The sequence below is a fragment of the Amblyraja radiata genome, chromosome 8 (genome assembly GCF_010909765.2).
Source record: "Amblyraja radiata isolate CabotCenter1 chromosome 8, sAmbRad1.1.pri, whole genome shotgun sequence".
In the NCBI taxonomy this organism is placed as follows: Eukaryota; Metazoa; Chordata; class Chondrichthyes; order Rajiformes; family Rajidae; genus Amblyraja; species Amblyraja radiata.
In genome coordinates, this window is record NC_045963.1 from 5384950 (window position 1) to 5412397 (window position 27448).

Consider the following 27448-nt stretch of genomic DNA (forward strand, 5'->3'; position numbering starts at 1 on the left):
TGCAAGTGAAATGAATTTACCAGCAGCGGTACAATGATAAAGAACACACAATACACAATCAAAATTTAACACAAACATCCACCACAGCTTTCATCACTGTGGTGGAAGGCACAACATTTGGCCAGTCCTCCTCCATTTTCCCCCGTGGTCAACCCTCAACCCTCCGCAGCCGATCTCCATTCCCTTTGTCCTTTCACACCTCACACTTCCTTCTCTATGTACCGCCCACTCCCCTGACATCAGTCTGAAGACGAGTCTCGACCCAAAACGTCACCCATTCGTTCTCTCCAGTGATGCTGCCTGTCCCGCTGAGTTACTCCAGCATTTTGTGTCCATATCTTTTTTACACAGTACTCTGTTCAGTATATATATTTAAAAAAACAGACAAATAAATAGACAAAAAGATTCAAGGGAGTTTATTGTCATGAGTCCCAGATAGGACAATTAAATTCTTACTTTGCTTCAGCACAACAGAATATAGTAGGCATGAATACAGAACAGATCAGTGTGTCCATATACCATTATATAAATATATACACACATCAATAAATAAACTGATAAAGTACAAATAAACTGATAGTGGGCTATTAATGTTCAGAGTTTTGTTTGAGTTGAGTTTAATAGCCTGATGGCTGTGGGGAAGTAGCTGTTTCTGAACCTGGTCATTGCAGTCTTCAGGCTCCTGTACCTTCTACCTGAAGGTAGCGGGGAGATGAGTGTGTGGACAGGGTGGTGTGGGTCCTTGATGATGCTGGCTGCCTTTTTGAGGCAACGACTGTGATAGATCCCCTCGATGGTAGGGAGGTCAGAGCCGATGATGGACTGGGCAGTGTTTACTACTTTTTGTAGTCTATGCTCTCAAGTCTATTTAATTCAGAGCCCTTTTGGTGGTTGTAGTGTTTAATAACTTGATGATTTAAGGGAAGAAGCTGTTCCTGAACCTGGACGTTACAGTTTTCAGGCTCTTGTTCTTTCTTCCCGATGGCAGGAGTGAAATGAGAGTGTGGATAGGGCGGTGTTCTTCTATAATGATGCTGGCTGCCTCTTAGAGACAGTGACTCTTGTAGATCCCTTCGATGATGGGGAGGTCAGTACCTGTGAGAGACTGGGCAGTGTTCACTACTTTTTGTAATTTTCTTAATTGTTATTCTCCCCGTAGTATGGTTCTTCCACTTTAGGATGAAAAGATCCTGCGTCTTCCGAATTACTCTCGGAAACTCCTGCCATTGCTGCCCCATTGTCATTTATGCTCTGGTTCACTTCCAATCAACTTTAGCCAGGTCCTCCCTCATGCCTCTCAGACTACAGGTTGAAATTAATCGTATTATTACTGTCCCTTCACCTCATTTGTACGCACCTCGTTGGTGCCTCTCCATGCACCTGCTTTACTACTTAGATGATCCTGGAACCAATTTTGATGTTTTGATCAACCCAGACAGACTGTGAACTTGTGCACGAAGGAACTGCAGATGCTGGTTTAAACCGAAGATGGACACAAAGTGCTGGAGTAACTCTGCAGGACACGCAGCATCTCTGAGGAGAAGGAATGGAAGAAGGGTCTCGACCCGAAACGTCACCCATTCCAACTCTCCAGAGATGCTGCCTGTCACGCTGAGGCACTCCGGCACTTTGTGTCTCAGACTGTGAACTTGTTGGGAATTTAGACCTGAAGGTAATTTTGTCATGTTACTTTTTTTCTCAGGTATTACAAAGTGACTTGGAGTCTGAGCAGGTGAAGGTGAACTCTCTGACCCACATGGTGGTGGTGGTGGATGAGAACAGTGGTGATGGTGCAACAGCTTTACTGGAAGACAAACTACAGGTATTTGTGTTCGAGAGATGATGCGTTGCTTGGAAGAGGAGATAAAATTTGTTTTGTGATAAAAATCATAGTAAAATAGATGCATTCGGCCCTTCGAGCCAGCACCGACATTCAATATGATCATAGGTACACAAAATTGCTGGGGGAACTCAGCGGGTGCAGCAGCATCTATGGAGCGAAGGAAATAGGCGATGTTTCGGGCCGAAACCCTTCTTCAGACTGATAGGGGGTGGGGAAAGAAAGAAGGACAAAGGGAGGAGGAGGAGGAGCCCGAGGGCGGGCGGATGGGAGGAGACAGCTAGAGGGTGAAGGAAGGGGAGGGGGGGCTGATCATCTAAAATCAGTACCTCATTCCTGCTTATTCAGCATCATAATCATACTTTATTAGCCAAGTATGCTTTGCAACATACGAGGAATTTTATTTACCAATAAAAAGCAACAGAACACACCAAATACATTTTAACATAAACATCCACCACAGTGACTCTTCCACATTCCTCACTGTGATGGAAGGCGGAAAAAAGTTCAATCTCTTCCCTTCATTGTTCTCCCACGGGCGGGGGGCCTCGAGCCCTCCGTTGATGGGGCGATCTTGATAGCCAGCGGCGTTTGGGCCCTTTCGTTTCGGGGCGATCAAGCTCCTGCATCAGGGAGGAATCTCAGCTCCCCGTGCCGGGCGTTCGGAGCCCAGGTCGGGGCTGGTCGAAACGTTCTGTGTCGTTTGGAGTTTCCCGGGATGGCGGAACTCCCCATATCCCTTGATTCCTTTTGCCCTGAGAGCGAAATCTAACTCTTGAAAACATCCAGAGAATTGACCTCCACTGCCTACTATGGCACAGAATTCCACAGATTCACAACCCTCTGGGTGAAGAAGTTTTTCCTCATCTCAGTCCTAAATGGCCGCCCCTTTTTCATAAACTGTGACCTCTGGTTCTGGACTCCCCCAACATCGGGAACATTTTTCCTGCATCTAACCTGTCCCTAAAGAATTGTATGTTTCTATAAGATAACCTCTCATCCTTCTAAATTCCAATGAACATAAGCCCAGTCAACACATTCTTTCATCGTATGTCAGTCCTGCCATCCCGGGAATTAACCTGGTGAACCTACGCTGAACTCCCTCAATGGCAAGAAAGTCCTTCCTCAGATTAGGAGACCAAAATTGCACACAATACTCCTGGTGCGGTCTCGCCAGGGCCCTGTACAACTGCAGTTGGACCTCCTTGCTCCTAAACTCGAATCCTCTCGCAATGAAGGCCAAAGTGCCATTCTGCACTGCCCGCTGTACCTGCATGCTTATTTTCAGTGACTGATGTACAAGCACACCCAGGTCTCATTGCACCTCCCCTTTTCCTAGCCTGACACCATTCAGATAATAATCTGCCTTCCTGTTCTTGCCACCAAAGTGGATAACCTCACATTTATCCACATTATACTGCATCTGCCCACTCACCCAACCTGTCCAAGTCATCCTACAGCCTTATAGCATCCTCATCACAGCTGCCACCCAGCTTTGTGTCATCCGCACACTTGGAGATGTCACATTTAATTCCCTCGTCTAAATCGTTAATATACTGTATATTATAAATATCCGGGGTCCCAGCATCGAGCCTTGCGGCACCCCACTTGTCACTGCCAGCCATTCTGACAAGGACCCGTTAATTCCTACTCTCTGCTTCCTGTCTACCAACCAGTTCTCTATCCGTGTCAATACCCCACCCCCAATACCATGTGCTCTAATTTTGCACACTAATCTCTTGTGTGGGACATTGTCAAAGGCTTTTTGAAAGTCCAGATACACCACATCCACTGGCTTTCCCTTATCCACTCTATTTGTTACATCCTCAAAAAATTCCAGAAGATTAGTCAAGCATGATTTCACCTTCATACTGACTTCATGCTGACTTTGACCGCTGCTGTCCAAATGCGCTTCTATAACAACTTTAACAATCGACTCGAGCATCTTCCCCACTACTGATGTAGTGGTCTAATTTATATAATTATAAAACTGGTCTATACTTATCCGTTTCCTCTCTCCCTCCTTTCTTAAAAAGTGTAGTTACATTGGCTACCCTCCAGTCCACAGGAACTGATCCAGAGTCTATAGAACATTGGAAAATGATCACCAATACATCCACAATTTCTTGGGCCACCTCCTTGAGTACTCTGGGATGCAGACCATCAGGCTCTGGGGATTTATCTGCCTTCAGTCACAACAGTTTATCTAACACCATTTCCTGACTAATGTGGATTCCCTTCAGTTCCTCCCTCCCACCAGATCCTCGGTCCCCTAGTATTTTTGGGAAATAGTTTGTGTCTTCCTTAGTGAAGACAGATCCAAAGTACTTATTTAACTGTCCTACCATTTCTTTATTTCCCATTATAAATTCACCTGTTTCTGATTGTAAATGACCTACATTTGTCTTCACTAATCTTTTCCTTTTTACATATCTAAAGAATCTTTTACTGTTTTATATTTCATCCGCAAGCTTTCTTTCATGCTTTCCCCTCCCCCCTTCTTAGTTAACCCATTTGTCGTCCTCTGTTGAGTTCTAAATGGGGTGGAGATTGCAACCTTCACGTGTTTCAACGAATGCAATCAACCTGGCGTGCACAATCAAATGCGATCAAATAGAACAAGTCCCGCCTGCCTGCGTTTGACCCATACCCCTCCAAACCTTTCCTATCCATGTACCTGTTTAAATGTTTCTTAAACATTGGGATAGCCCCTGCCTCAACTACCGCCTCTGGCAGCTTGTTCCATACTCCCACCACCCTTTGTGTGAAAAAGTTATGCCTCAGATTCCTATTAAATCTTTTCCCCTTGACCATGAACCTATGTCCTCTGGTTAAACCTATGTTAATTTAGTTAATTTTTAATTTTGATGATTCCAGTCACTGGGTGTGCGCTGGGCTGCAGTTTGTCGTTGGACCGAAGAGCGATGGCAATTGCTACAGAATCTCTTCACTAGGTGGCAGCAACTGTCGGACGACCAGGTACTCAAAATATTTGGATAGTTGTATAATGATTAAAATTTAAAACGCAGATTAGTTTCTTGTCATATACACCAGGGCACAATAAAATTCCTTGTTTGTACGAAGCTTATAAACAATAATTAGAGTAAGTATGGTTATAAATGCAAAACAGAAAAAAATGTGCAAAGATTGTCGTGCCATCTGAGGCTGGGTAATAAAAAACCTAAAGTACAGTCATGGAATAATGGATTCAGTAGAGTTGATTGTAAGGGGATGCAGCAACACCTCCAGGATGGGGGTGTGCAGAAGGTAATTGTATCGACTGGGCTTGTATTCACTGGAATTTAGAAGGGTGAGAGGGGATCTAAGAGACATGTAAAATTATTAAGGGATTGGACAGGCTAGATGCAGGAGAATGTTCCCGATGTTGGGGGAGTCCAGAACCAAGGGTTATAGTTTAAGGATAAGGGTTTGGCCATTTAGGACTGAGATGAGGAAACACGTTTTCACCCAGAGAGTTGTGAATCTGTGGAAATTCTCTGCCTCAGAAGGTAGTGGAGGCCAATTCACTGGATGTATTCAAGAGAGAGTTAGATAGAGCTCTTGGGGCTAACGGAATCAAGGGATATGGGGAATAAGCAGGAACAGGGTACTGATTGTGGATGATCAGCTGTGATCGTATTGAATGGCGGTGCTGGCTCGAAGGGGCCGAATGGCCTACTCCTGCACTCATTGTCTTTGTTTCTATGTATCAGGAGTATGATAACCGTGGGAAAATATTGATTTAAAATCTATCTATCCAGGCTTTGAAGCCCCTGCTTCCTCTTCCAGAAGGTAGATGAGTAAACATGGAATGCTTAGGTGGCAGCATCTTTGATGATACTACAGGTTGAACACTGATTTTCCGGCAACTGATGGTACGCTTGCCTCTATAATCTGGAAAATTACGAGAGCTCAGTTGAAATTCCCTGTGCCCTGAGGAGCATCAGTCTTGAAGGTCAGGATGGAGGAAATGATATAGCCACCCGACAGATCAGGAGCCAGTGTACAGATGGAGGCTGGAAGGGGAAGGAAGGCCCAGAAGTTTTGATAAGAGCATATTCGGTATAATGGTGTTGAAGGCTGAGTTGTGGACAGTAAATAACATCCTTACATAGGTGTTCTTATTGTCATTTGATCCGGAGCTTGAATGTAATGCCAGGGAGATGCTGCCCTTTAAGACCTGTCTTGCTTCTATGCACATTGCAGAGGTCTAGATTGTCTGGGTGACTGACACAGATGTGGGCCATTATCAATCTTTCTGGTCGATGTTTGAAGCTACTGGGTTGTTGTCATTGAGACATTTTGCTTCATGTTTTCTGGGGACTGGAATGATGGCAGTCTCCTTGAAGCAAATGGGGATGGAAAACAATTGAGGTGAAAGGTTGAAGATGCTGCAAAGACAAGATTACTGCAAAGATTACTGCACGATCTCAGAGCCCATCCAAGGACCCGTCTGGGCTGACTGTTTTCCAATAGTTTGCATTTGTGAAAGCAGATTTAACATCTTCCACCAAGATGGATGGAAGAGGCCCAGCCAGCAAGGGATGAGGAGATGCACCTTGGTGGAACTTTGTTTTCCTCTTCAACACGTCTAAAAAGCATTGAGCTCATGCAGTAGAAATTGTGACAGATTTCAGATGGGTAGCCTGCCACAGTCATCTGACTGCTCCTTGGTTGAATCCTCTAACTTGCTTTGGGATTTTCTCTTTGCATCCCTAATTGTCTTGCAGAGATCATACTTTACCTACTGTACTATGCGAGGTCTTTGAAGGCCTCAAAATTGGATTTCAATGGAGAGTGAATCTCCATGTCTATGCAAGGTTTCTAGAGATGATAGACTCTAATTAAGGATAGACTAACTGCCTTATCAGAACGCAGTCATCATGGCGTTCTTGACGACTGAGGTATATCATTTAGGCTGGGTGAAGTGGTCTTGAACATGATCTAGTCCACCGAGTCAAGGCAGTCTATGAAATAGACTCAATCTCCTCAGATCACTGCGGTATTACACATTTCGTTGGTGTCTTGGTTTACCAGTAACATAAATGTAAGCTTTGTGAGTGAATGGAGCATTCGGGGGGGGGGAAATGCAGATGTTAATTTATAAAGGTTTTTGTCCATCTTCTGGCAGCTGTGTCTTGAGGCTTGGCTCAGTGAGAAGGAAAATACGTTCACTGACCTCCATACCAGAAGTATCAAGGGTTCATGCGAAACTGAAGTAAATATCCAAAGACTAGAAGTAAGTGGATTTTGACTGAGCCACTTTCAGTGGACTATCTGATTTCAATTCTTCCATGTTGCCGGAGCAGCAGAAATGGTGTAAAATTGCCATTGTGACAATAAAACATAGAAATGTACTTTCAAAACTTGAAGACGGTGGGAGAGCAGCCATCTTGCTGAAAGCAAGAACCAGCTTTAAAAACTTATAAAGTTGAAGAGTTTTTTTTTGTGTTGCTGATTGTGAAGGGAGAACATTAGAGTGATGCAGGCATCCCATTGCCTCAGCTAGAGAGAGTGTAGCAAATAAAAAGAAAGCAAGGTCTAACGGGGCGATTGTGCTGAGGGGAAGTGCCATGTTGAGGAAAAGTGCAACATAGAAACATAGAAAATAGGTGCAGGAGTAGGCCATTCGGCCCTTCGAGCCAGCACCGCCATTCAATATGATCATGGCTGATCATCCAACTCAGTATCCTGTACCTGCCTTCTCGCCATACCCCCTGATCCCTTTAGCCACAAGGGCCACATCTAACTCCCTCTTAAATATAGCCAATGAACTGGCCTCAACTACCTTCTGTGGCAGAGAATTCCACAGATTCACCACTCTCTGTGTAAAAAATGTTTTTCTCATCTCGATCCTAAAAGACTTCCCCCTTATCCTTAAACTGTGACCCCTTGTTCTGGACTTCCCCAACATCGGCAACAATCTTCCTGCATCTAGCCTGTCCAACCCCTTAAGAATTTTGTAAGTTTCTATAAGATCCCCCCCTCAATCTTCTAAATTCTAGCGAGCAACGTGAGGCTTTGGCTCGAGAGGCTTTGGAGAGAAGGGCTGAGGAGAGAGGTGCTGCTCTGCCAAGCTAGGGCAGAGCAGCAGCAGCAGCAGGCAGGAAGTGTAAAGGGCCTATTCCACTTTCCCGAGTTACTCACGAATTCTTCAGAGTTTTCCCCTTGATTCAAACTCGGAGAATGTCCGTAGGAGGCCGTAGATAAATCGTAGCGGCTCGTTATGCCAGCCATAGGTACTTGGGGCATCAGGTAAATCGGGACGTTTTTTACAGCATGTCAAAAAAGTCCACGAGTAAAAAGATAATCGGGAGGAGGAGTTTGTAGATCACAAAAATCTTGATTTTTAAAAAAGGTTTGGTCAACTCGGCAGAGGAATCGGGAAGGTCAGGCCCTTAAAGAGGAGTTGTCAGATACACAAAGGAGTGGGCTGAGAAGTGGCGGATGGAATATAGTGCAGCAAAGTGTGGAGTCATGCGTTTTGGTAGAAGGAATAAAGGCGTAGACTATTTTCTACATGGGGAGAGAATACAGAAATCGGAGGTGCAAAGGGACTAGGGAGTGCTGGTGCAGGATTCCCAAAAAGTTAATCTGCAAGCCAAATCGGAAGTAAGGAAGGCAAATGCAATGCATTTATTTCAAGAGGACTAGAATGTAAAAACAGGGATGTAATGCTGAGGCTCTATAAGGCGCTGGTCAGGCCACATTTGGAGTATTGTGAGCAATTTTGGCCCCATATCTGAGGAAGGATGTGCTGGTGTCAGAGAGGGTCCAGCAGAGGTTTACGAGAAAGATTCTAGGAATGAGTGGGTTAACATATGATGAGCATTTGACCGCACTGGGCCTATACTCGCTGGAGTTTAGAAGGGTGAGGGGGGACCTCATTGAAACTTACACAAATAGCGAAAGCCCCGGATAGAGTGGATGCGGAGAGGATGTTTCCACAGGTGGGAGAGTCTAGGACCAGAGACAAAAGGCTCAGAATAAAAGGATGTACCTTTAGAAAGGAGATGAGGAATTTCTTTAGTCAATGGGTGATGAATCTGTGGATGTTTGGCGACCAAGTCAATGGGTATTTTTAAGACCGAGATTGATAGATTCTTGATTAGTTCAAGTGTCAGAGGTTATGGGGAGAAGGCAGGAGCATGGGGTTTGGAGGGAGAGATGGATCAGCCATGATTGAATGACGGAGTAGACTTGATGGGCCGAATGGCTTAATTCTGCTCCTATAACTTATGAACACCACGGGTCTGGGCCCTTCAGCCCACAATGTTTGTGGTGAACATGATACCATGTTTAACTGATCTCATGTTTCTGTATTTGATCCACATCCCTCTATAAAATGAGGCCAGTTCATTGGCTATATTTAAGAGGGAGTTAGATGTGGCCCTTGTGGCTAAAGGGATCAGAGGGTATGGAGAGAAGGCAGGTACGGGATACTGAGTTGGATGATCAGCCATGATCATATTGAATGGCGGTGCAGGCTCGAAGGGCCGAATGGCCTACTCCTGCACCTAATTTCTATGTTTCTATTCACTACGCTTCCATGTGCCTATCTAAAAGCCTCTTGAATTCTGATATTGCATCTGCCTCCACCCCCATCCTGGCAATGCGTTCCAGGCCCTCACGACTCTCTGTGTAAAAAAAGTTTGCCCTGCACACCTGCATTAAACCTTTCCCCTCTCACCTTATAGATATACCCAAGTGTTGGACATTTCTACCAAGAGAGATAAAGGTTCTGACTGTCTACCAAATCTATGCCTCTCATAATGTTCTATCAAGTCTCACATCAACGTCCGATGTTCCAGAGAAAACAATCCGAGTTTAGCTCAATCATGTTAGTGAGATGGGTCCTGTCATGTACAAATCCATGCTGGTTATCCCTAATTAGCCCATTCTCTTTCAAATGGGAGTAAATCCTATCTCAAAGATTTCTCTCTGATAGTTTCCCTACCACTGGCATGAGGCTCACTAGCGTAAAATTCCCTGTATTTTCTCTGCTTCCTTTCTTAAACAAGGGAACAACATTGGCGTGTCCAGAACCAGGGGCCACAGTCTTAGAATAAAGGGGAGGCCATTTAAGACTGAGATGAGAAAAAGCTTTTTCACCCATAGAGTTGTGAATTTGTGGAATTCCCTGCCACAGAGGGCAGTGGAGGCCAAATCACTGGATGGATTTAAGAGAGAGTTAGATAGAGCTCTGGGGGCTAGTGGAATCAAGGGATATGGGGAGAAGGCAGGCACAGGTTATTGCTTGTGGACGATCAGCCATGATCACAATGAATGGTGGTGCTGGCTCGAAGGGCCGAATGGCCTCCTCCTGCACCTATTTTCTATGTTTCTATTGACCACTCTCCAGTCCTCCGTGACATCGCCTCTGTCTAGAGAAGAAACAAAGATTCCCGTCAATGCTCCCCGCAATCTCTCTTGCCTCCCTCCAGAACCTTGGATAAATGCCATCATGACCTGGTGGTTAATGCCTCAGCACCACTTGTGGGTTTAAACTGGTTTATATCAGTTTTGCGTTGCTGATTATTGAATCTTTCTGGGGACTTGAATGTGTGAAAACCAAATTAGAATTGGAATCTATTCAGAAAGTCATTTGTTTAGGTCTTACATAAAAAAAGGTTATCTTCTGCAGCATACTGTGAGTGGATAAATTGGAAGATGCGTCTTCTTCTTCTTGCTTATGGCGTGCACAGCCTAAAGTTGGAGGACAACTTGTTCTATTTCATCTTATTTGATTGTGCATGCCGGGTTGATTGCATTCGTGAAGGTTTCAATCTCCCACCCCGAAGAGGCGGCTAAACTTATTTCAGACAATAACTATGCTAGATTTCAAAGATAATGGCATTTCAGTTGCCCAATTCCTGTTGTAAAACGCAGGATCCCCTGGAGTGGTCTCAACATCGTTAATTTTATCGTATTCTTTGTTGTAGAATCTGCCAGGAGTATTTATAGGCTTGCCATCAACATGTCTCCATTCTCTTTTATATTACATGGTAGCAGACAAAGTAGTTTGATGCTCCAAATCTATCTTGCACCTATTAATAAGTACAACAATTGAAACTTTATCCTGGAGACAATGTGACTTATTGCAATGTGTCTTCTGTTAAATTCTGAAGGAAGATTTGGAAAAGAAGCGTTCAACATTGGACCAGTTGGTTAACGATGGCCAAGATTTAATAGAATTACTCAGTAACAGGAATTCATCAAAGAAAATTGAAGGCAATCTGAAAGAATTACGACAAAGGTGGGAAAGTTTAGCGCAACAACTACAAGGTTGCTCCAAACAGGTAAGGAATTAAACGTAAGTTGCTCATCAGTTTCATGTGCCAAAAAGCACATGCAAGAAACACAGCAGGGAATTGAGCACTTTCTCTGCACTATTAACTGGAACATTTATTCGATAGAGCCGGTGTTACTCCAGCATTTTGGGTCTGTCTCAGGAAGGGTCTCGACCCGAAACGTCACCCCGTTCCTTCTCTCCTGTCCCGCTGAGTTACTCCAGCATTTTGCACTTTTTCAGTGTAAACCAGCATCTGCAGTTCCTCCCTACACCTGTAATATGTCTTTATTGGATAGCTTTAACAAGAGTCACTACAGCATTGATCTTGAAAATAAAACCAAATTATTTTCAAACTTTGAATTTTGAATTGAAAGTAAAATGCCATTCTTTCAACTAAAGATTTTCAACAAAATCTTGAACTGTTTGATCTTTGAGCCAGATAAAAGTCTTGTGACTTACGATGGAATATGTCCACTCATTGGTCATTTCTTACATATCACCTAGATCTTTCACCAAAGGCAAACTGTCCGTCATAGGAATGCTCCAATTGAGTGTTCTATTCAGATCGATGTGACATTGCCACATATTCTGGCATTGTTTGGTGCATAAGGTTTTTACCATTTTCCATGTGACTTGATGTTCACCTTAACGGAGCAGCACAAATTGCTAAAAATACTTTGCTCCTTCATTGTCTGTGCTTTGGTTAAACTGTTAATTATAAATTCATAAGTCAAAGGAGCAGAATTAGGACATTCAGCCCATCAAGTCTGCTCCGCCATTCAATCATGACTGATCTATCTTTCCCTCTCAACCCCATTCTCCTGCCTTCTCCCCATAACCCTTGACGCCCTTACTAATCAAGATTTTTATCAATCACCACTTTAAAAATTCCCTGACTTGGCCACCACAACCGTCTCTGGCAATGAATTCCACAGATTCACCACACTCTGACTAAAGCAATTATAACTGAAATTGCTTTCTGGTTGGGGTCAATAGTTTACATTTAATAGTGCATAGAATTATGTATTGTTAATCTTTCTTTTCTTTTTAAATCTTTTTATTAGCTTTTTTTCCCCAAAAACAAAAACAAAATAACAAAAAAAAGAATAATGATAAATATAACAATGATATTGATACGTAAGGATCAGGGTTACATTAATAACAGGTATAACCTAAATATGAGTCCAGTGTCAAAATACACATTGAATATAGACCTCCCGGTCTCTATGTAAATATAGTTAGGTACACAAAAACGCTGGAGAAACTCAGCGGGTGCAGCAGCATCTATGGAGCGAAGGAAATTGGCAACGTTTCAGGCCGAAACCCTTCTTCAGAAGTTTTGGCCCAAAACGTTGCCTATTTCCTTCGCTCCATAGATGCTGCTGCACCCACTGAGTTTCTCCAGCATTTTTGTCTACCTTTGATTTTCCAGCATCTGCAGTTCCTTCTTAAACACATGTAAATATAGTTAAATGTTTAAAAGAAAACTTGTATATAAAAAAAAAAGAGAGAAAAAGGAAAAAACAAAACCCCATAAACTAGAGAAGAAAAAAAGCAAAACAGAATCTGGGTTGCAAAGAATTTCAACAATTTAAGTCCCTGTTTGTCATAAAATCCGTTCCACCGTATAAAGGTAAAATAATTTTTATAACGGTTGGAGAGGCTACAATTTATGTCGTGTGAAAATGTTGAATAAATCTTCCCCAAGTCCTATCAAATTTAACCAAGGGTTCAACAATGTCACTCCTGATTTTTTTCCCTAAATTTAAACATGATATCGTTTTAGAGTACCAATGGAGTGTTAGAGTCTTTCCATTTAAATAAAATAGATCTTCTGGCAATTAATGTGGTGAAGCAATCAGCCGATGCGCGGAACGGGACAAATGAGTAGAATCTAACATTGGTAGCCCAGAAATTGCAGTAATAGGATGAGGTTGTAAATCAATACATAAGACTACAGAAATAGTATCAAAGACTTCTTTCCAATATTTTTCCAAAAGTGGGCAGGACCAAAACATATGGGTCCGTGAGGCCACTTCAGACTTACATCTGTCACAGGTAGGATTTATATGACCATAAAAAAGAGCTAACATCTTTTGACACATGAGCTCTGTGAACCACCTTGAATTGTATCAAAGTGTGTCTTGCACACATTGAGGAAGTATTAACTCATTGCAGAATCCTCTCCCATTTCTCTATAGATAGACATTTGGAGTTCTCTTTCCCAGTCATTCTTAATTTTATCAAATGTATCTATTTGTAATTTCAAAATCAACTCATAAATAGCCGTTATTAAGCCTTTCTGCTAAGGGTTCAAATGTAAAAAAAATTCCAAGATTTCGGTTAGATGTGGTAACGGAAAAAAGGGTGGAGTAGCCTTCAAAAAATGTCTAATTTTGTAAATATCTAAAAAAGTGTGAGTTAGGTAAATTATATTTATTGGAGACTTGTTCAAAAGATATAAAACAACCATCCAAAAACAAATCACAAAAAGCTGCTAATCCCTTCCTCTTCCATAACAAAAAGGCTTGATCAGTACTAGAAGGTTGGAAGAAAAAATTTGATATGATAGGACTCGATAAGATAATTCAATCCAAAAAAATTACGAGATTGAAACCTTATTCAGAATGTATGTCTTATTATTGGGTTAGTCGTATATTTATTCAATCTCGTAATTGTAAAAGGTAACGAGGCCCCTAGAATAGAAGCCAATGATATCCCTTGCACAGAATCACGTTCAAGATTTATCCATCCTGGGCATTGGGTATCTTCTAAATCTTTTGTCCAAAACGTTAAATAACGAACATTAACTGCCCAATAGTAGAATCTAAGGTTCGGCAGTGCTAAACCACCGTCTTTTTTTGATTTCTGTAAGTATTTTTTACTTGGTCTGGAATTTTTATTCTGCCATATATATGAAGACATTTTGGAATCAATAATATCAAAGAAAGATTTAGCAATAAAAATTGGTATCGTCTGAAATAAATACAAACATTTAGGTAAGATAAACATGTTAATAGCATTGATTCGGCCGATAGAAGATAAGGACATTGGTGACCATTTAGTAAACTGTTGTTTGATATGGTCAATTAAAGGCGTAAAATTAGCTTTAAATAATTTCTTGTGTTTCTTGGTAATCTTAATACCTAAATAAGTAAAGCATTCGGAAGTCAATCTAAATGGTAACTGTCCATAATTCGAAACTAGATTGTTTAATGGAAAAAGCTCACTCTTACTAAGATTTAGTTTATAACCAGAAAAACTACTAAATTGATTAAGTGGTGCTACTATTGCCGGAATAGATTTCTCAGGATTAGAAATGAATAATAACAGATCTGCATAAAGAGATAGCTTATGTGTCTTATTCCCACGGACAATACCAAAAATATTAGGGGATTCCCTAATAGCGGTGGCCAAAGGTTCCAAAGCAATATCAAATAGTAAAGGACTTAAAGGACAGCCCTGTCTAGAGCCTGAAAAAAGGATCTCTGATTATTGGTAAGTACAGAAGCCCGAGGTATATGATATATCAGCTTGATCCAAGAAATACATTTTGGACCAATCTTAAATTTTTCAACTGTATTGAATAAGTATTCCCAACCTACTCTATCAAACGCCTTCTCGGCATCAAGTGAAATGGCACATTCTGGAGATTTATTTGACGCTGTATATACGATATTCATTAATCTCCTAACGTTAAAGTATGAGTAACGATTTTCAATAAACATAGAAACATAGAAAATAGGTGCAGGAGTAGGCCATTCAACCCTTCGAGCCTGCACCGCCATTCAATATGATCATGGCTGATCATCCAACTCGGTATCCCGTACCTGCCTTTTCTCCATACCCCCTGATCTCCTTAGACACAAGGGCCACATCTAACTCCCTCTTAAATATAGCCAATGAACTGGCCTCAACTACCTTCTGTGGCAGAGAATTCCAGAGATTCACCACTCTCTGTGTGAAAAATGTTTTTCTCATCTCGGTCCTAAAAGACTTCCCCCTTATCCTTAAACTGTGACCCCTTATTCTGGACTTCCCCAACTTCGGGAACAATCTTCCTGCATCTAGCCTGTCCAACCCCTTAAGAATTTTGTAAGTTTCTATAAGATCCCCCCTCAATCTTCTAAATTCTAGCGAGTACAAGCCGAGTCTATCCAGTCTTTCTTCATATGAAAGTCCTGACATCCCAGGAATCAATCTGGTGAACCTTCTCTGTACTCCCTCTATGGCAAGAATGTCTTTCCTCAGATTAGGAGATCAAAACTGTACACAATACTCCTGGTGTGGTCTCACCAAGACCCTGCACAACTGCAGTAGAACCTCCCTGCTCCTATACTTTTCCCTGTTCAAATCCTTTTGCTATGAATGCTAACATACCATTTGTTTTCTTCACTGCCTGCTGCACCTGCATACCTGCTTTCAATGACTGGTGTACCATGACACCCAGGTCTCGTTGCATCTCCCCTTTTCCTAATCGGCCACCATTCAGATAATAGTCTACTTTCCTGTTTTTGCCACCAAAGTGAATAACCTCACATTTATCCACATTATACTGCATCTGCCATGTATTTGCCCACTCACCCAACCTATCCAAGTCATCTTGCGGTCTCCTAGCATCCTCCTCACAGCTAACACAGCCCCCCAGCTTCGTGTCATCTGCAAACTTGGAGATGTTGCATTCAATTCCCTCGTCCAAATCATTAATATATATCGAAAATAGCTGGGATCCCAGCACCGAGCCTTGCGGTACCCCACTAGTCACTGCCTGCCATTGTGAAAAGGACATGTTTACTCCTACTCTTTGCTTCCTGTCTGCCAGCCAGTTCTCTATCCACATCAATACTGAACCCCCAATACCGTGTGCTTTAAGTTTGAAGATCAGACATAAAACCTGTCTGATCTTCAGAAATAATTTGTGGTAAAATATTTTCCAATCTCATAGCTAATATTTTGGAAAGAATTTTGGAATCTACATTTAACATTGATATAGGTCTATATGATGTCACTTCAGTAGGGTCTTTATCTTTTTTAAGAATTAAAGAAATAGATGCTTCATAAAAGGATTGTGGTAATCTATTCATTAAAAAGGCTTCTTTAAAAACCTTGCATAGCCAGGTTTTTTATTTATTTTATTTTTATTCTTATTTTATTATTAAAAAAAAAAAATTTCCTTTGGTTTAGGGGAGTTTTGTTTTTTCCTTTTTTCTTTTTCTTTTTGTCTTTTTATCTTTGTGTTTAAAAAAAAAAAGATTTAACTATATTTACATAGAGACTGGGAGGTCTATATTCATTGTGTATTTTGACACTTGTCTCATATTAGGTTATACCTGTTATTAATGTAATCCTGATCCCTATGTATCAATACCATTGTTATGTTTATCATTATTCTTTTTGCTCTTTTTTCTGTTTTATTTTTGTTTTGTTTTTTTGGAAAAAAAACAATAAAAAGGTTTTTTTTTAAAAGAAAGCCAGGCAGACAGTAAACATGAAAAATACTTTAAAACTTCTTCTGTAAACCCATCTAAACCAGGAGCTTTAGCAGAATTCATTGAGAGGATTGCTTTCTGTATTTCTTCCTCCGTGATGTATAAATTTTGTAATAAATTTGGCAAGTTCAGTTTCTTTTAAAAATCATGCATTATATTAGAATCCGTAAGAAATTCTGATTGGTATAGGGAGGTATAAAATTCCTGAAAGGATTTACTTGGGAATTTGGGGTTAGATGGGTAAATGAGGGAAGTCGTTCCTATTGTCAGATACTTCAAGAACCACAAGATAGGGCTTAAAGTACGGGGAGCAAATACGAGTGGGAAGCAAGAAAGAAATGTATTTACTCATTCGTTCCAATCTGAAAATCTTAAATGGGTGCGGACATTGGCTCAGAAAATATTCCATGCTAAATATCCATTGTTTTATTTCCAACCCCATGTGCTGATCGGACATAGTTGTCGGAGTCTGGAACAACCCAGGCCTTGGGAATGATCGCCACAGAGCGCACAGTTGAGAAGACGAGTTCAGCTCCTCCGCCACCGTCCAGGAAAAGACATCTGCGAGTGGATGTGGAATCCAGAAATAAGTAAGGACCGCTTTCTTATTTTACATTGGCTTCTCTGCATGATTCTGGGAGAGATGACTGGTGGAAATTGGTTACTTCAAAGGACGAGGTTCTTTAAGGCTCTAATTAGCAGAGTAAATAATGAGTAGAATAAGTTCCACATCTCAAATTTTTTGCCCGGACTAGAGTGCATCATCAAAGTAAGCAGTTGTCCATTCATTATACAGATGAGAAGAAAAACTCTGGGTTTTCTCAGAGTGTTTCCTGTTGTGCACTGTGTGCCTTCAATAAACCCAATTGTTCGATAGACCCGCCACTGATCTAAGAGCTGTTTTATGTCTGTGTCTACCTGAGTAAATGTGTAAAAGAGCTGCAGATGCTGGTAAAATCGAAAATGCTGGAGTAACTCAGCGGGTGGCAGCATCTCTCGAGATCCCCGACAGGGATGGGTCTCGACCCGAAACGTCGCCAATTCCTTCTCACTAGAGATGCTGCCTCACCCGCTGAGTTACTCCAGCATTTTGTGTCTACCTTCTATCTGAGTAAAGCCAGATATAGGGCACAGGTATAACACAAAATAGCACAACATTCCCTCCCACAGCTGCTACAGTGGGAAAATCCATCACATGGTTCCAGTATTCTGGGTTTCATTATGACGACCGATGTTGTCAGTTCTCCTGTGACTTTGTCTCGATCTCCTGTTTTGCCCCTACACCCCTAAAGATGCGTTGAGATCCATAATAGTCACTGTGTCCCGTGACAAGATGAAGTACGAGTATTGCAGGACCCCTAGCTGAGATACGAGTCACCATTGGAAGCGGTTGAGGTACCGGATGACTGGAGGGTAGGTACGGTTATTTAAGAAGGGCTGCGAGGAAATGCCTGGGAACTATAGGTCTCTGAGGCTAATATCTATGGTGGGTAAGTTACTGGAGAGGATAAGATATTCCTGCATTTGGATAGATAGGGCCTGATTGGGGATAGTCAGCATGGTTTTGAAAGCGGGAGATGATGTCTCATAATTTTAATTGAGTTTTTTGAGGGTGTGAACAGGAGGGGTGAGCACATTGTCTATATGGACCTCAGCAAGGCCTTTGACAGGTTGGCTGCTCTGGAAGGTTAGATCGCATGGGATCTACTGAGAGCCAGCTAACTTGATTCAAAATTGGCTTCATGGAAGGAAGCAGCGTGTGGTGGTGGAAGTCTTGGGAATGATCGCTGCAGAGATCATTATTGACTGGAGGCCTGTGACTAATGGGATCTCAGGAATCGGTGCTGGGCCCACTGGTCTCATCTATATCAACAATTTGGATGATAAGTAAGTTTGCGGATGACTAAAGTAGTAGCATCATAGACAGTGAAGGTGGTTATCAAAATCTACAGCAGGATCTTGATCAGTTTGGCAAGTGGGCCAAGGAATGGCTAAGGGAGTTTAATGCAGATAAGTTCAAGGTGCAAGGCAGGGTCCTGTCGAATGTTGTAGAGCGGAGGGATCTAGGAGTACAGATACATAATTTCCTGAGGGTGGCACATGGACAGATAGGGTAGCAAAGAAGGCTTTAGATACATTGGCCTTCATAAATTGGGGGTATTAAATATAGATGTTAGGACGTAATGTTACAGTTTTGCAGGACATTGGGTGAGGTTGCATTTGGAGTATTGTACTCAGTTTTGGTCGCCTTGCTATAGGAAGGATGCTATTCTGCTGGAAAGAGTACAGAGAAGATTTACAAGGATGTTGCTAGGACTCGAGGGCCTGACCTATAGAAAAAGGTTGGGCAAGGAATTTATTCCTTGGAACACAGGAGGCTGAGGTGTGATCTTAGAAATGTGTATAAAATCATGAGGGGGGGGGGAAGATAGAGTGAATGCACAGAGTGGGCCTGTTAAACTGAGTTATTTTGTCAATCTAAAGTCAACTTGACTCAAATGCTTGTAGCTGTTGAAATCGATTCTTCAGTCAGCTGAGACTAGTCTCTGAACCTTCCAACAGAGCTGATGCTCTGGGGTGGGTCCAGAGAAGAGTAGCTTTGATAGAAACTCATGGCATTTATATAGATATTAGACATTTCAGATACAGACTGTATGACAAGCTAGTAATACCAATCATTTGAGTCCTTCTGGTGATTTACAACAGCAGTCACATGATCCCCCCCCCCCCCCTTCTCTGGCCTCATTTTACAACCTTTGTTTGCCTGTGATTTAACTTTGTTTAGTATTATTTTATTTCAACACAGCAAAACCCCTAGTAGGCTCAATTATCAAAGACCACTCCTCAAAATATAAGATACATATATAATACAATGATCATACAAGTTATACACGCTTTCCATACCAAGAAGAAAGATATTTCTATAAATCTAAACAAAGTCTAATGTTTACAGTCCTAATACACAATACATTTCATAACTGGTTTCACTACAATTTTACACAGTTTAAAATACGATTACCTATGTATTAAAACATTAATTATATGAGTTCGCCGAATTACACAGTTTCTAAGTTCAAAACCCACACACACCTCCCAACCAAGCATACATGGGTCATAAATTTGTCAACAATTGATGATATGTGTTTTGTGTCAGGATACAGCTTCATTCTAATTTGCATCCCCTTTTCCTGCTATCTGGAAGCTGGATTTCCAATCTCATCTGCAAGGCCTTTTACAAATATCACAGAACAAAGGTAGATTCACAACTTCAGACCATTACATCAGAATTACATCTGCTTCTTCGACTTTCTATGAACAGAAGGAAGGTCACATATCAATCAATCTGATTATTTTCCTCTCCGAGCAACTACTCCCCTTCACACACATCATATCCCTTATCTCAATCTTATTATAATTTAACATAGCCAAAGCTAACTACAGAGTCTATTATCTCTCAGCCTTGAATTCTTTCTCGAACGCAGCATAACTGGCCATAACTCTTCATCTTTATGTCACATCAGAGCTGAAAAATGTGCCATAGAAAAAGAGCAGATGACCTCTGGCCTAAGAAGAGGCCCTATTCAGTATTCCATTCTTTAACACAAAATCATATCAAATACAATTTCCTCCAATGTTATAATTGCCTCAAAGCAATAAACTAAGCTATGCAGGTTCAGATTAGCTTTTCTATGTTTTGATTCATCTGTTTGCTGTATGTGTCTCTTTGTACTTTATTTCTTTAGGATACATGTGTTTCTGTAAACCTTAAGCTTTTCTTTTGCAAATTACCTACCTTATATAAAAGTCACTATCCGAGCGGTTCTATTTGTATAATATTTCCTTAGGCCAATCAAGCAAAGGACATGGGCTTAAGGTGCGAGGGGCATCCATTTCACTTAGCAACCTGAGGGGTAACAATTTCACTTTTTCTAGAGTGGTAGGTATATGGAATGAGCTGTCAGAGGAAGTAGTTGAGTCAGGTACAATAACCAGCATCTAAAAGACCCTTGGATAGGTACATGGATGAGAAAGGTTTAAGATGGATATGGGCCAAACCCGGATATATCAGAAGAGCTCAATTGAGGTCTCTTTGTCGACATGGACACCCATCACCCTCTGTGTGGAAAACTAGCCCCAAAGGTTCCTATTAATTTAGTTTACTTTCGAGATACAACATGGAAACAGGCCCTTCAGCCCACCGCGTTACTGAGATCACAGGAAGAGCAGTCAATGACTGAGTCTTTTCAACCACTCACGAGTGATCTATTCCTCATTCATCAACCTGGCTCAATTCTGTTGCCCCTCACAGCCATCAAATCCAAATCACCCCATTACAGAAAGGTTGTGGAGGCTGTCGGGAGGGTGCAGAAGAGGTTTCCTAATGCTGCTTTGATTAGAAGGATTATTAGCTATGAGGAGAGAGGACAAAGTTGGATGGTATTCTCCGGAGTGTGGATGCTGAGGGGAGACGTGATAGAAGTAGAGAAAGTTGTGAGAGGCATAGATAGGATAGACGGAACATTTTCCAGGCTTGAAATGTTAAAGACTAGATGGCAAAGAGGGTGAGAGAGGCAACTGGGACAAATATTTGGTAGTGTGTGGTGGGTGCCCGGGACAGTTAGCCAGGGGTGGTGGTAGAGGTAGTTACGGTTGTAGTCTTTAAGATGATTTTAGCTGGACATATGGAATGGAGGGATATGAATCACATGCAGGCAGAGGAGCTTAGATTTACTTGAAATCGTGTTTAGAATGGACACTGGGCTGTTTGGCCAGTTCCTGTGTTATACTTGGGGTTGCCAACTTTCTCACTCCCAAATAAGGGACAAACTATCAAAATAAGGGACAAATACCCGACGGCAATTCGTTGACCAACTCGGCCGTGGCTGGGTGAATGATGAGTTGGCCCGGGTGCGGGACTGCACACAAAGCCCAGCCGGCGGGGAGTTTTGGCCCGGGCCGCACGACGTCACGCACAACGTTCGGCACCCCATCCAACTCGTGAACCGATGATCGGCCATGAGAAGGAGGGGTGGTGGTGTCGGTAAGCAAAGGTCCAAAGGTCGGACAGCAGGCTGGGCTGCCGACCGCGGGGCCAAGTGCGAGGCGCTGCTGCTGCACTCCATGGGCTGCACTACGTCGGGACGGGTGAGGCGGGGCCGGAGGTGGTGCTCCAACCCGACAGTCCCCTCGACCCGAGTAGTAGCAGTCAAATACGGGACAGTTGGCAACCCTAGTTATATTGTTCTGTATTCTATGTTCTACAATTTAATATGGCTAAAACCATTGTTTGGTTTCAATGGTTTCTTCTGTCTCGCGTCTTGTTGCAATGTCGCCACTAATGCATTACTTCATCACATCATCAGGTTCATTGCAGATGCCAGTGAGCTTCTGAACTGTATCAGCAAATCCAAGTATGAGATTCAAGCCATGATGTTCAATCATTTCACCAGGAAGAAGGATATTTCTGACATGAAGGACAGAACAAAGGTGAGGTTGCAACAATAGAAATTGATTCTTCTGCAAAAGAAAATAGGGGAATCATCAGGAACGTTAAATGATTTGAATTATTAAAAAATGTGGAATTTATACCCTAAATTCGGGTGGAGTTGATGATCAAAAAATGTTTGTGAGAAGCAGCAATGTTAGAAGCAGCACTCATTTTCCGGTTTTGTTTAATTACCAATGAACACAAGAAAAATTGCAGTGGAAGGCCACATGGCTCCTCAAATATCTGCCTTATCGTATTGTTTTGCAGATCATGGCTGATCCTTCTTGAATATCTGGGAAGGGTAGAGGGTAGATTTACGTGTATGTTGCCAGGACTGGAGGGTGTGAGCTACAGGGAGAGGTTGCGTAGGCAGATACTCTATTCCTTGGAGCGCAGGAGGATAAGTGGTGATCTTATAAAGGTGTATAAAATCATGAGAGGAATAGATCGGGTAGACGCACAGAGCCTCTTGCCCAGAGTAGGTAAATCAAGGACCTGAGGGCATAGGTTTAAAGTGAAGGCGAGACGATTTAATAGGAATCTGAGGGTTAACCTTTTCACACAAAGGGTGCTGCCAGAGGAGGTGGTTGATGCAGGGACTATCCCAACATTTAAGAAACAGTTCGACAGGTACATGGATAGGACAGGTTTGGAGGGATATGGACCAAATGCGGGCAAGCGGGACTAGTGTACGAAGGAACAGTGGATGCTGGTTTAAACCGAAGATATTCCCAAAAAGCTGGAATAACACAGCGGGCCTGGCAGCATCTGAAGAAGGGTCTTGATCCAAAACGTCACCCATTCCTTCCCACCAGAGATGCTGCCTGTTCCACTGAGTTACTCCAGCTTCTTGTGTCTTATCTCTAGTGGAGCTGGGACATGTTGGCAGGTGTGGTCAAGTTAGGCCGAAGGGCCTGTTTCCACACTGTCACTCTATGATTGACTTGAGCTTTCTGCCATCTAACTATTATATTGATAGTATAAATGTTTTCTCCTTGACAATTACACTTCAGCGAGCATCCTTGTTACGGATTTCTGAGAGTTGAACTGATTGCTAAACTTGAGAAACCAGCAGTGGTAGAATGAACAAGTGACCACTTGTGCATTCAATATTTTTCATAATTCTTAATTATTATTTTAAGATCACTGCCCACTGTTAAATATTTAATGAAGAAAAGGTTAAGGTATTAATTGTGCATTGTAAGTTTGTAGTAATTAACATGATTTGAACATTATGCATAAGCAACACTTGCTATATTGCCGAGGTAAATCATTGGCATCGAGCAAAAGGAGGGAGATCTCTTGTTGAAGAAATTTTCTTTATTTATAGACATTGGAAAAAGAAAAGGCTGGAAACGAGAGGCAATTGAAGGAAATAAGACAAAAAGGACAGGCCTTGCTTGACGCAATGGAGAAAGGTAAAACCAATTTGAATTGTCATTAACTTGTTGCCGGGTTACGTCCGTGCCCGGGTGGTACTAGAAAGGGACTATGTGCTGTCCACGTGCACCCTGGGGGATTTCCGGGACCGCTGGGCACCGTGGGGGATGGAATGCATCCTTAACAAGATGGGGGATATAGTTATTTGAGAATTTAGTGGTAAGATAATCTTGTAATTTTGTATTATGGTGGTGGGTGTGTTACCACTGTTTTGGGTTGAAAATATTTTTTTATCATAATTGAATAATTATTTTAGATTTTTAAATAAAAGAACTTGCTGCAATCCCTTGTTCAGTTGAAACTTGCAACTGAACCTTCTCTTCGGATACAAAATCAGAAATAGTGGGAAACACTAAGCCAGTGAAACAGTCATTATTTTTTATCAGTGACTCTTCATCAGAACATCAGGCACTTTCATTTTAGTTCAGACCTCCAGCATCTGTAGTTATTCGGGGGGGGGGGCAGAAACTAGTGCAAGGCCAGCCAGGGTTCAGGGGAAGGGGGGGGGGTGTGGGGTGTTGATGGGGGGGAGGTAAGTGGTCAGGGGAATGTTACCTAAAATAAAATAAATGTAATAGATGGGGTATCTTGGTTGCCGTGGAGAAATTGGGCCAATGAACCCGTTTCCATGCTGTATGACTAAATTATAAAATCACGTCACCTATCCTTCAATGTGATTTTAATAGAATTGAGACCAGTTATCTCTGAATTTCTAACAACTTTCACAGTTTAATCTGTCATGATGAGTTGTCTGACTGACTGCAGTCAAGATTGTCCCGTCAGCGGAGGGTTTGAGGCCCCCGGCCGCGGGAGAGCTAAGGGAAGATATTTGAACTTTTTTTTGCCTTCCATCCATCACAGTGAGGAATGTGGAGGAGTCACTGTGGTGGATGTTTATGTTAAAATGTGTTTTGTGTGTTCCGTGGCTTTTCATTTGTTTGACTGACTTGGCAAACGAAATTCCTCGCAAGTTGCAAAACATACTTGGCTAATAAAGTGTGATTGTGATTGGTTTATTCGTGAGGGCAAGCCTGCAGTGCTGGCAGGAGCACTGTGGTTTTGTTAAAGACAGAGCCTAGAGTCATACAGCATGGAAACAGGCCCTTTGGCCCAACTTGCCTATGTCAACCAAGATGCCCATCTACACTAGTCCTACCTGCCCACGTTTGGCCTATATCCCTCTAAACTACACTGTGCAGTAAAATAATCCAGAGGGTTATGGAATCATCAATGCTGGCTTTGCATAACTTAAAATGTGTATATTTGATTGGTTTCATTTTTAATGATTAGTCAATCTTGGATCAACTCAAAGCAGTTCATAAGAAGGACATATTATTGGTAGGTAGACAGAAATGCTGGAGACACTCAGCGGGTGAGGCAGCATCTTTGGAGCGAAGGAAATAGGCAAAGTTTCGGGCAGAAACCCATCTTCAGACCCGTAGATGCTGCCTCACCCGCTGAGTTTCTCCAGCATTTTTGTCTCCCTTTGATTTTCCAGCATCTGCAGTTCCTTCTTAAACATATTATTGGTATGTGGCTGCCAATGTAATTTCACAGACAGGAAGAGATGAGAATAATTTTTCCTTTCTGGGATCATGTAATTTTTATTACCTAGTTCGATTGACAAATGAGTTATTGCTGCTCTCCAGGACTTCTCAATTGAAGTAATTTAAACATTGAGAGTTTATTGTTCACCTTGCTGACAAGATGATGTTTTTGCAATGTAACCTGCTTCCAGAAGGGCTGTCAACAGAGGAAGTAATCCATGTCCTGGACAAGCTGTCGCTGGAGTGGAACACCAATAACCAGCAAACGGAGAGGCTGAGATGTAAGATCCAATATCAAGAGAACATAAATCATATTTATGAAGAGTTACAAGAGCTTGAAAAGATGATAAAATGCGAAGAAGACTGGCTGAAGAGTGTGGCTAGTGATAAAATGAACGAATCCTGCCAGGTGAATGGCTTTGTGCACTTTGCAATGTGGTGATGTAGCTTAACTCGTGAGAAGGAGAAAGAGAATAAGCATTTAAAGCTTCTTAGTGCTCCAGGAAGCAGGTTGTGAGGGAAAATTACCCTTTTTAGTTTCCGTTTCAGTCTAGTTTATTGTCACGTGTATCGAGGTACAGTGAAAAGCTTCCGTTGCATGCTAACCAGTCAGCAGAAAGACAATACATGATTACAATCTAGCCATTCACAGTGTATATGATTTCATTCCCACCTCCTTGCGTATAACCTATTTGAACCCCTCCAAACTGGCTTTCGCCCCCTCCAATCTGTCTTTCGCCCCCTCCATAGCACAGAAACTGCTCTCCTCAAAGTCTTCAACGACCTCCTCACCTCTGCTGACACTGGTTCCCTCAACATCCTCATCCTCCTCGACCTGAGTGCAGCCTTCGATACAGTGAACCATAACATCCTGCTTACCAGACTTGGGGACCTTGGCATTGAAGGTTCTGCACTCAGCTGGCTCTGTTCCTACCTTTCCAACAGATCCCACTTCATCTCTCTCCATAACCACACCTCTGCTACAGCCACAGTCACGCAAGGCGTTCCCCAAGGCTCCGTACTCGGCCCCCTCCTCTTCATCATCTACATCCTCCCCCTTGGTCAGATACTCCGCCACTTCAATCTGGACTTCCACTGTTACGCTGATGACACCCAGATTTACCTTGGCACCAAATCCCCCCACAACCCCCCCCCTCTCCCATATCAACTCCTGTTTGTCAGCTATAAAAACCTGGATGCAACATAACTTCCTCAAACTCAACAGCGATAAAACAGAATTCCTCCTCATAGGCTCCAAATCCACACTCAGCCACTCTCACCATCGACGGCACCACTGTCTCCCCATCTCCCCAGGCAAGCAACCTTGGCGTGATCTTTGATTCCACCCTCTCCCTTGAGCCTCACATCCGCCATGTCATTAAAACCTCCTTCTTTCACCTCCGCAATATCGCCAAAATCAGACTCTCTCTCACACCTCCCGCTGCTGAAAGACTCATCCATGCCTTCATCTCCTCCCGATTGGACTACTGCAACTCACTTCTCCTTGGCATCAGATCCACCTACATCAACCGACTCCAACTGGTCCAGAGCGCAGCCGCCCGACTCATCACCCACACCAAATCCTGGCATCACATCACTCCAGTCCTCAAACAACTTCACTGGCTTCCCATCTCCCACCGGATCACCTACAAAATCCTGGTCCTCACCTACAAAGCCCTCCACCATCTGGCCCCCCCCCCATATCTCACTGACCTCCTCTCCCCCTACCAACCCTCACGGTCCCTCAGATCCACATCAGCCGGTCTCCTCTCCATCCACAAGTCCAACCTCCGCAGTTTTGGGGACAGAGCCTTCTCCAGGGCAGCTCCCAGGCTCTGGAACTCCCTCCCCCAACTGATCCGCAATTCCGTGTCCCTCACCATCTTCCAGTCCCGCCTCAAGACCCATCTCTTCACCTCTGCCTATCCTTAGCCCCACGTCCCCCTCCCTTTTCATCTGTGCTTGAATTGCCTCATATTGTGTTTCGAATTGAATTCTGTCTTTAATTTGTGTACTAGTCATGTCTCTACTATTTATTTCATTCCGCATACATGTTTTTCCTCTACTTGCTAAATTTTTGTAAGGTGTCCTTGAGACTCTTGAAAGGCGCCCATAAATAAAATTTATTATTATTATATGATACATGATAAGGGAATAACGTTAGTGCAAGGTAAAGCCAGCATAGTCCAATATTACTGCAGGACCCCTCTCTGGTTGCGGTAGGATGGTTCAATAGACAATAGGTGCAGGAGTAGGCCATTTAGCCCTTCGAGCCAGCACTGCCATTCAATGTGATCATGGCTGATCATCCCCAATTAGTATCCCGTTCGTGCCTTCTCCCTATATCCCCTG

The 27448-nt window shown here is 42.6% G+C and overlaps 1 protein-coding gene across 5 annotated transcripts in view; it reads left to right on the plus strand.

Annotated features, from left to right (window-relative positions):
* The window catches only part of utrn (utrophin), a 395823-nt gene that overhangs the window by 98239 nt on the left and 270136 nt on the right, over window positions 1-27448 (plus strand). For all 5 annotated transcript variants that reach the window (XM_033025073.1, XM_033025072.1, XM_033025074.1 and 2 more), the window contains 8 exons: window positions 1703-1822; window positions 4718-4819; window positions 6972-7079; window positions 10969-11139; window positions 17081-17211; window positions 21985-22108; window positions 23440-23527; window positions 25288-25505. In XM_033025073.1, the coding sequence (XP_032880964.1) occupies window positions 1703-1822; window positions 4718-4819; window positions 6972-7079; window positions 10969-11139; window positions 17081-17211; window positions 21985-22108; window positions 23440-23527; window positions 25288-25505 (1062 nt within the window). The remainder of the gene's footprint in view (window positions 1-1702; window positions 1823-4717; window positions 4820-6971; window positions 7080-10968; window positions 11140-17080; window positions 17212-21984; window positions 22109-23439; window positions 23528-25287; window positions 25506-27448) is intronic.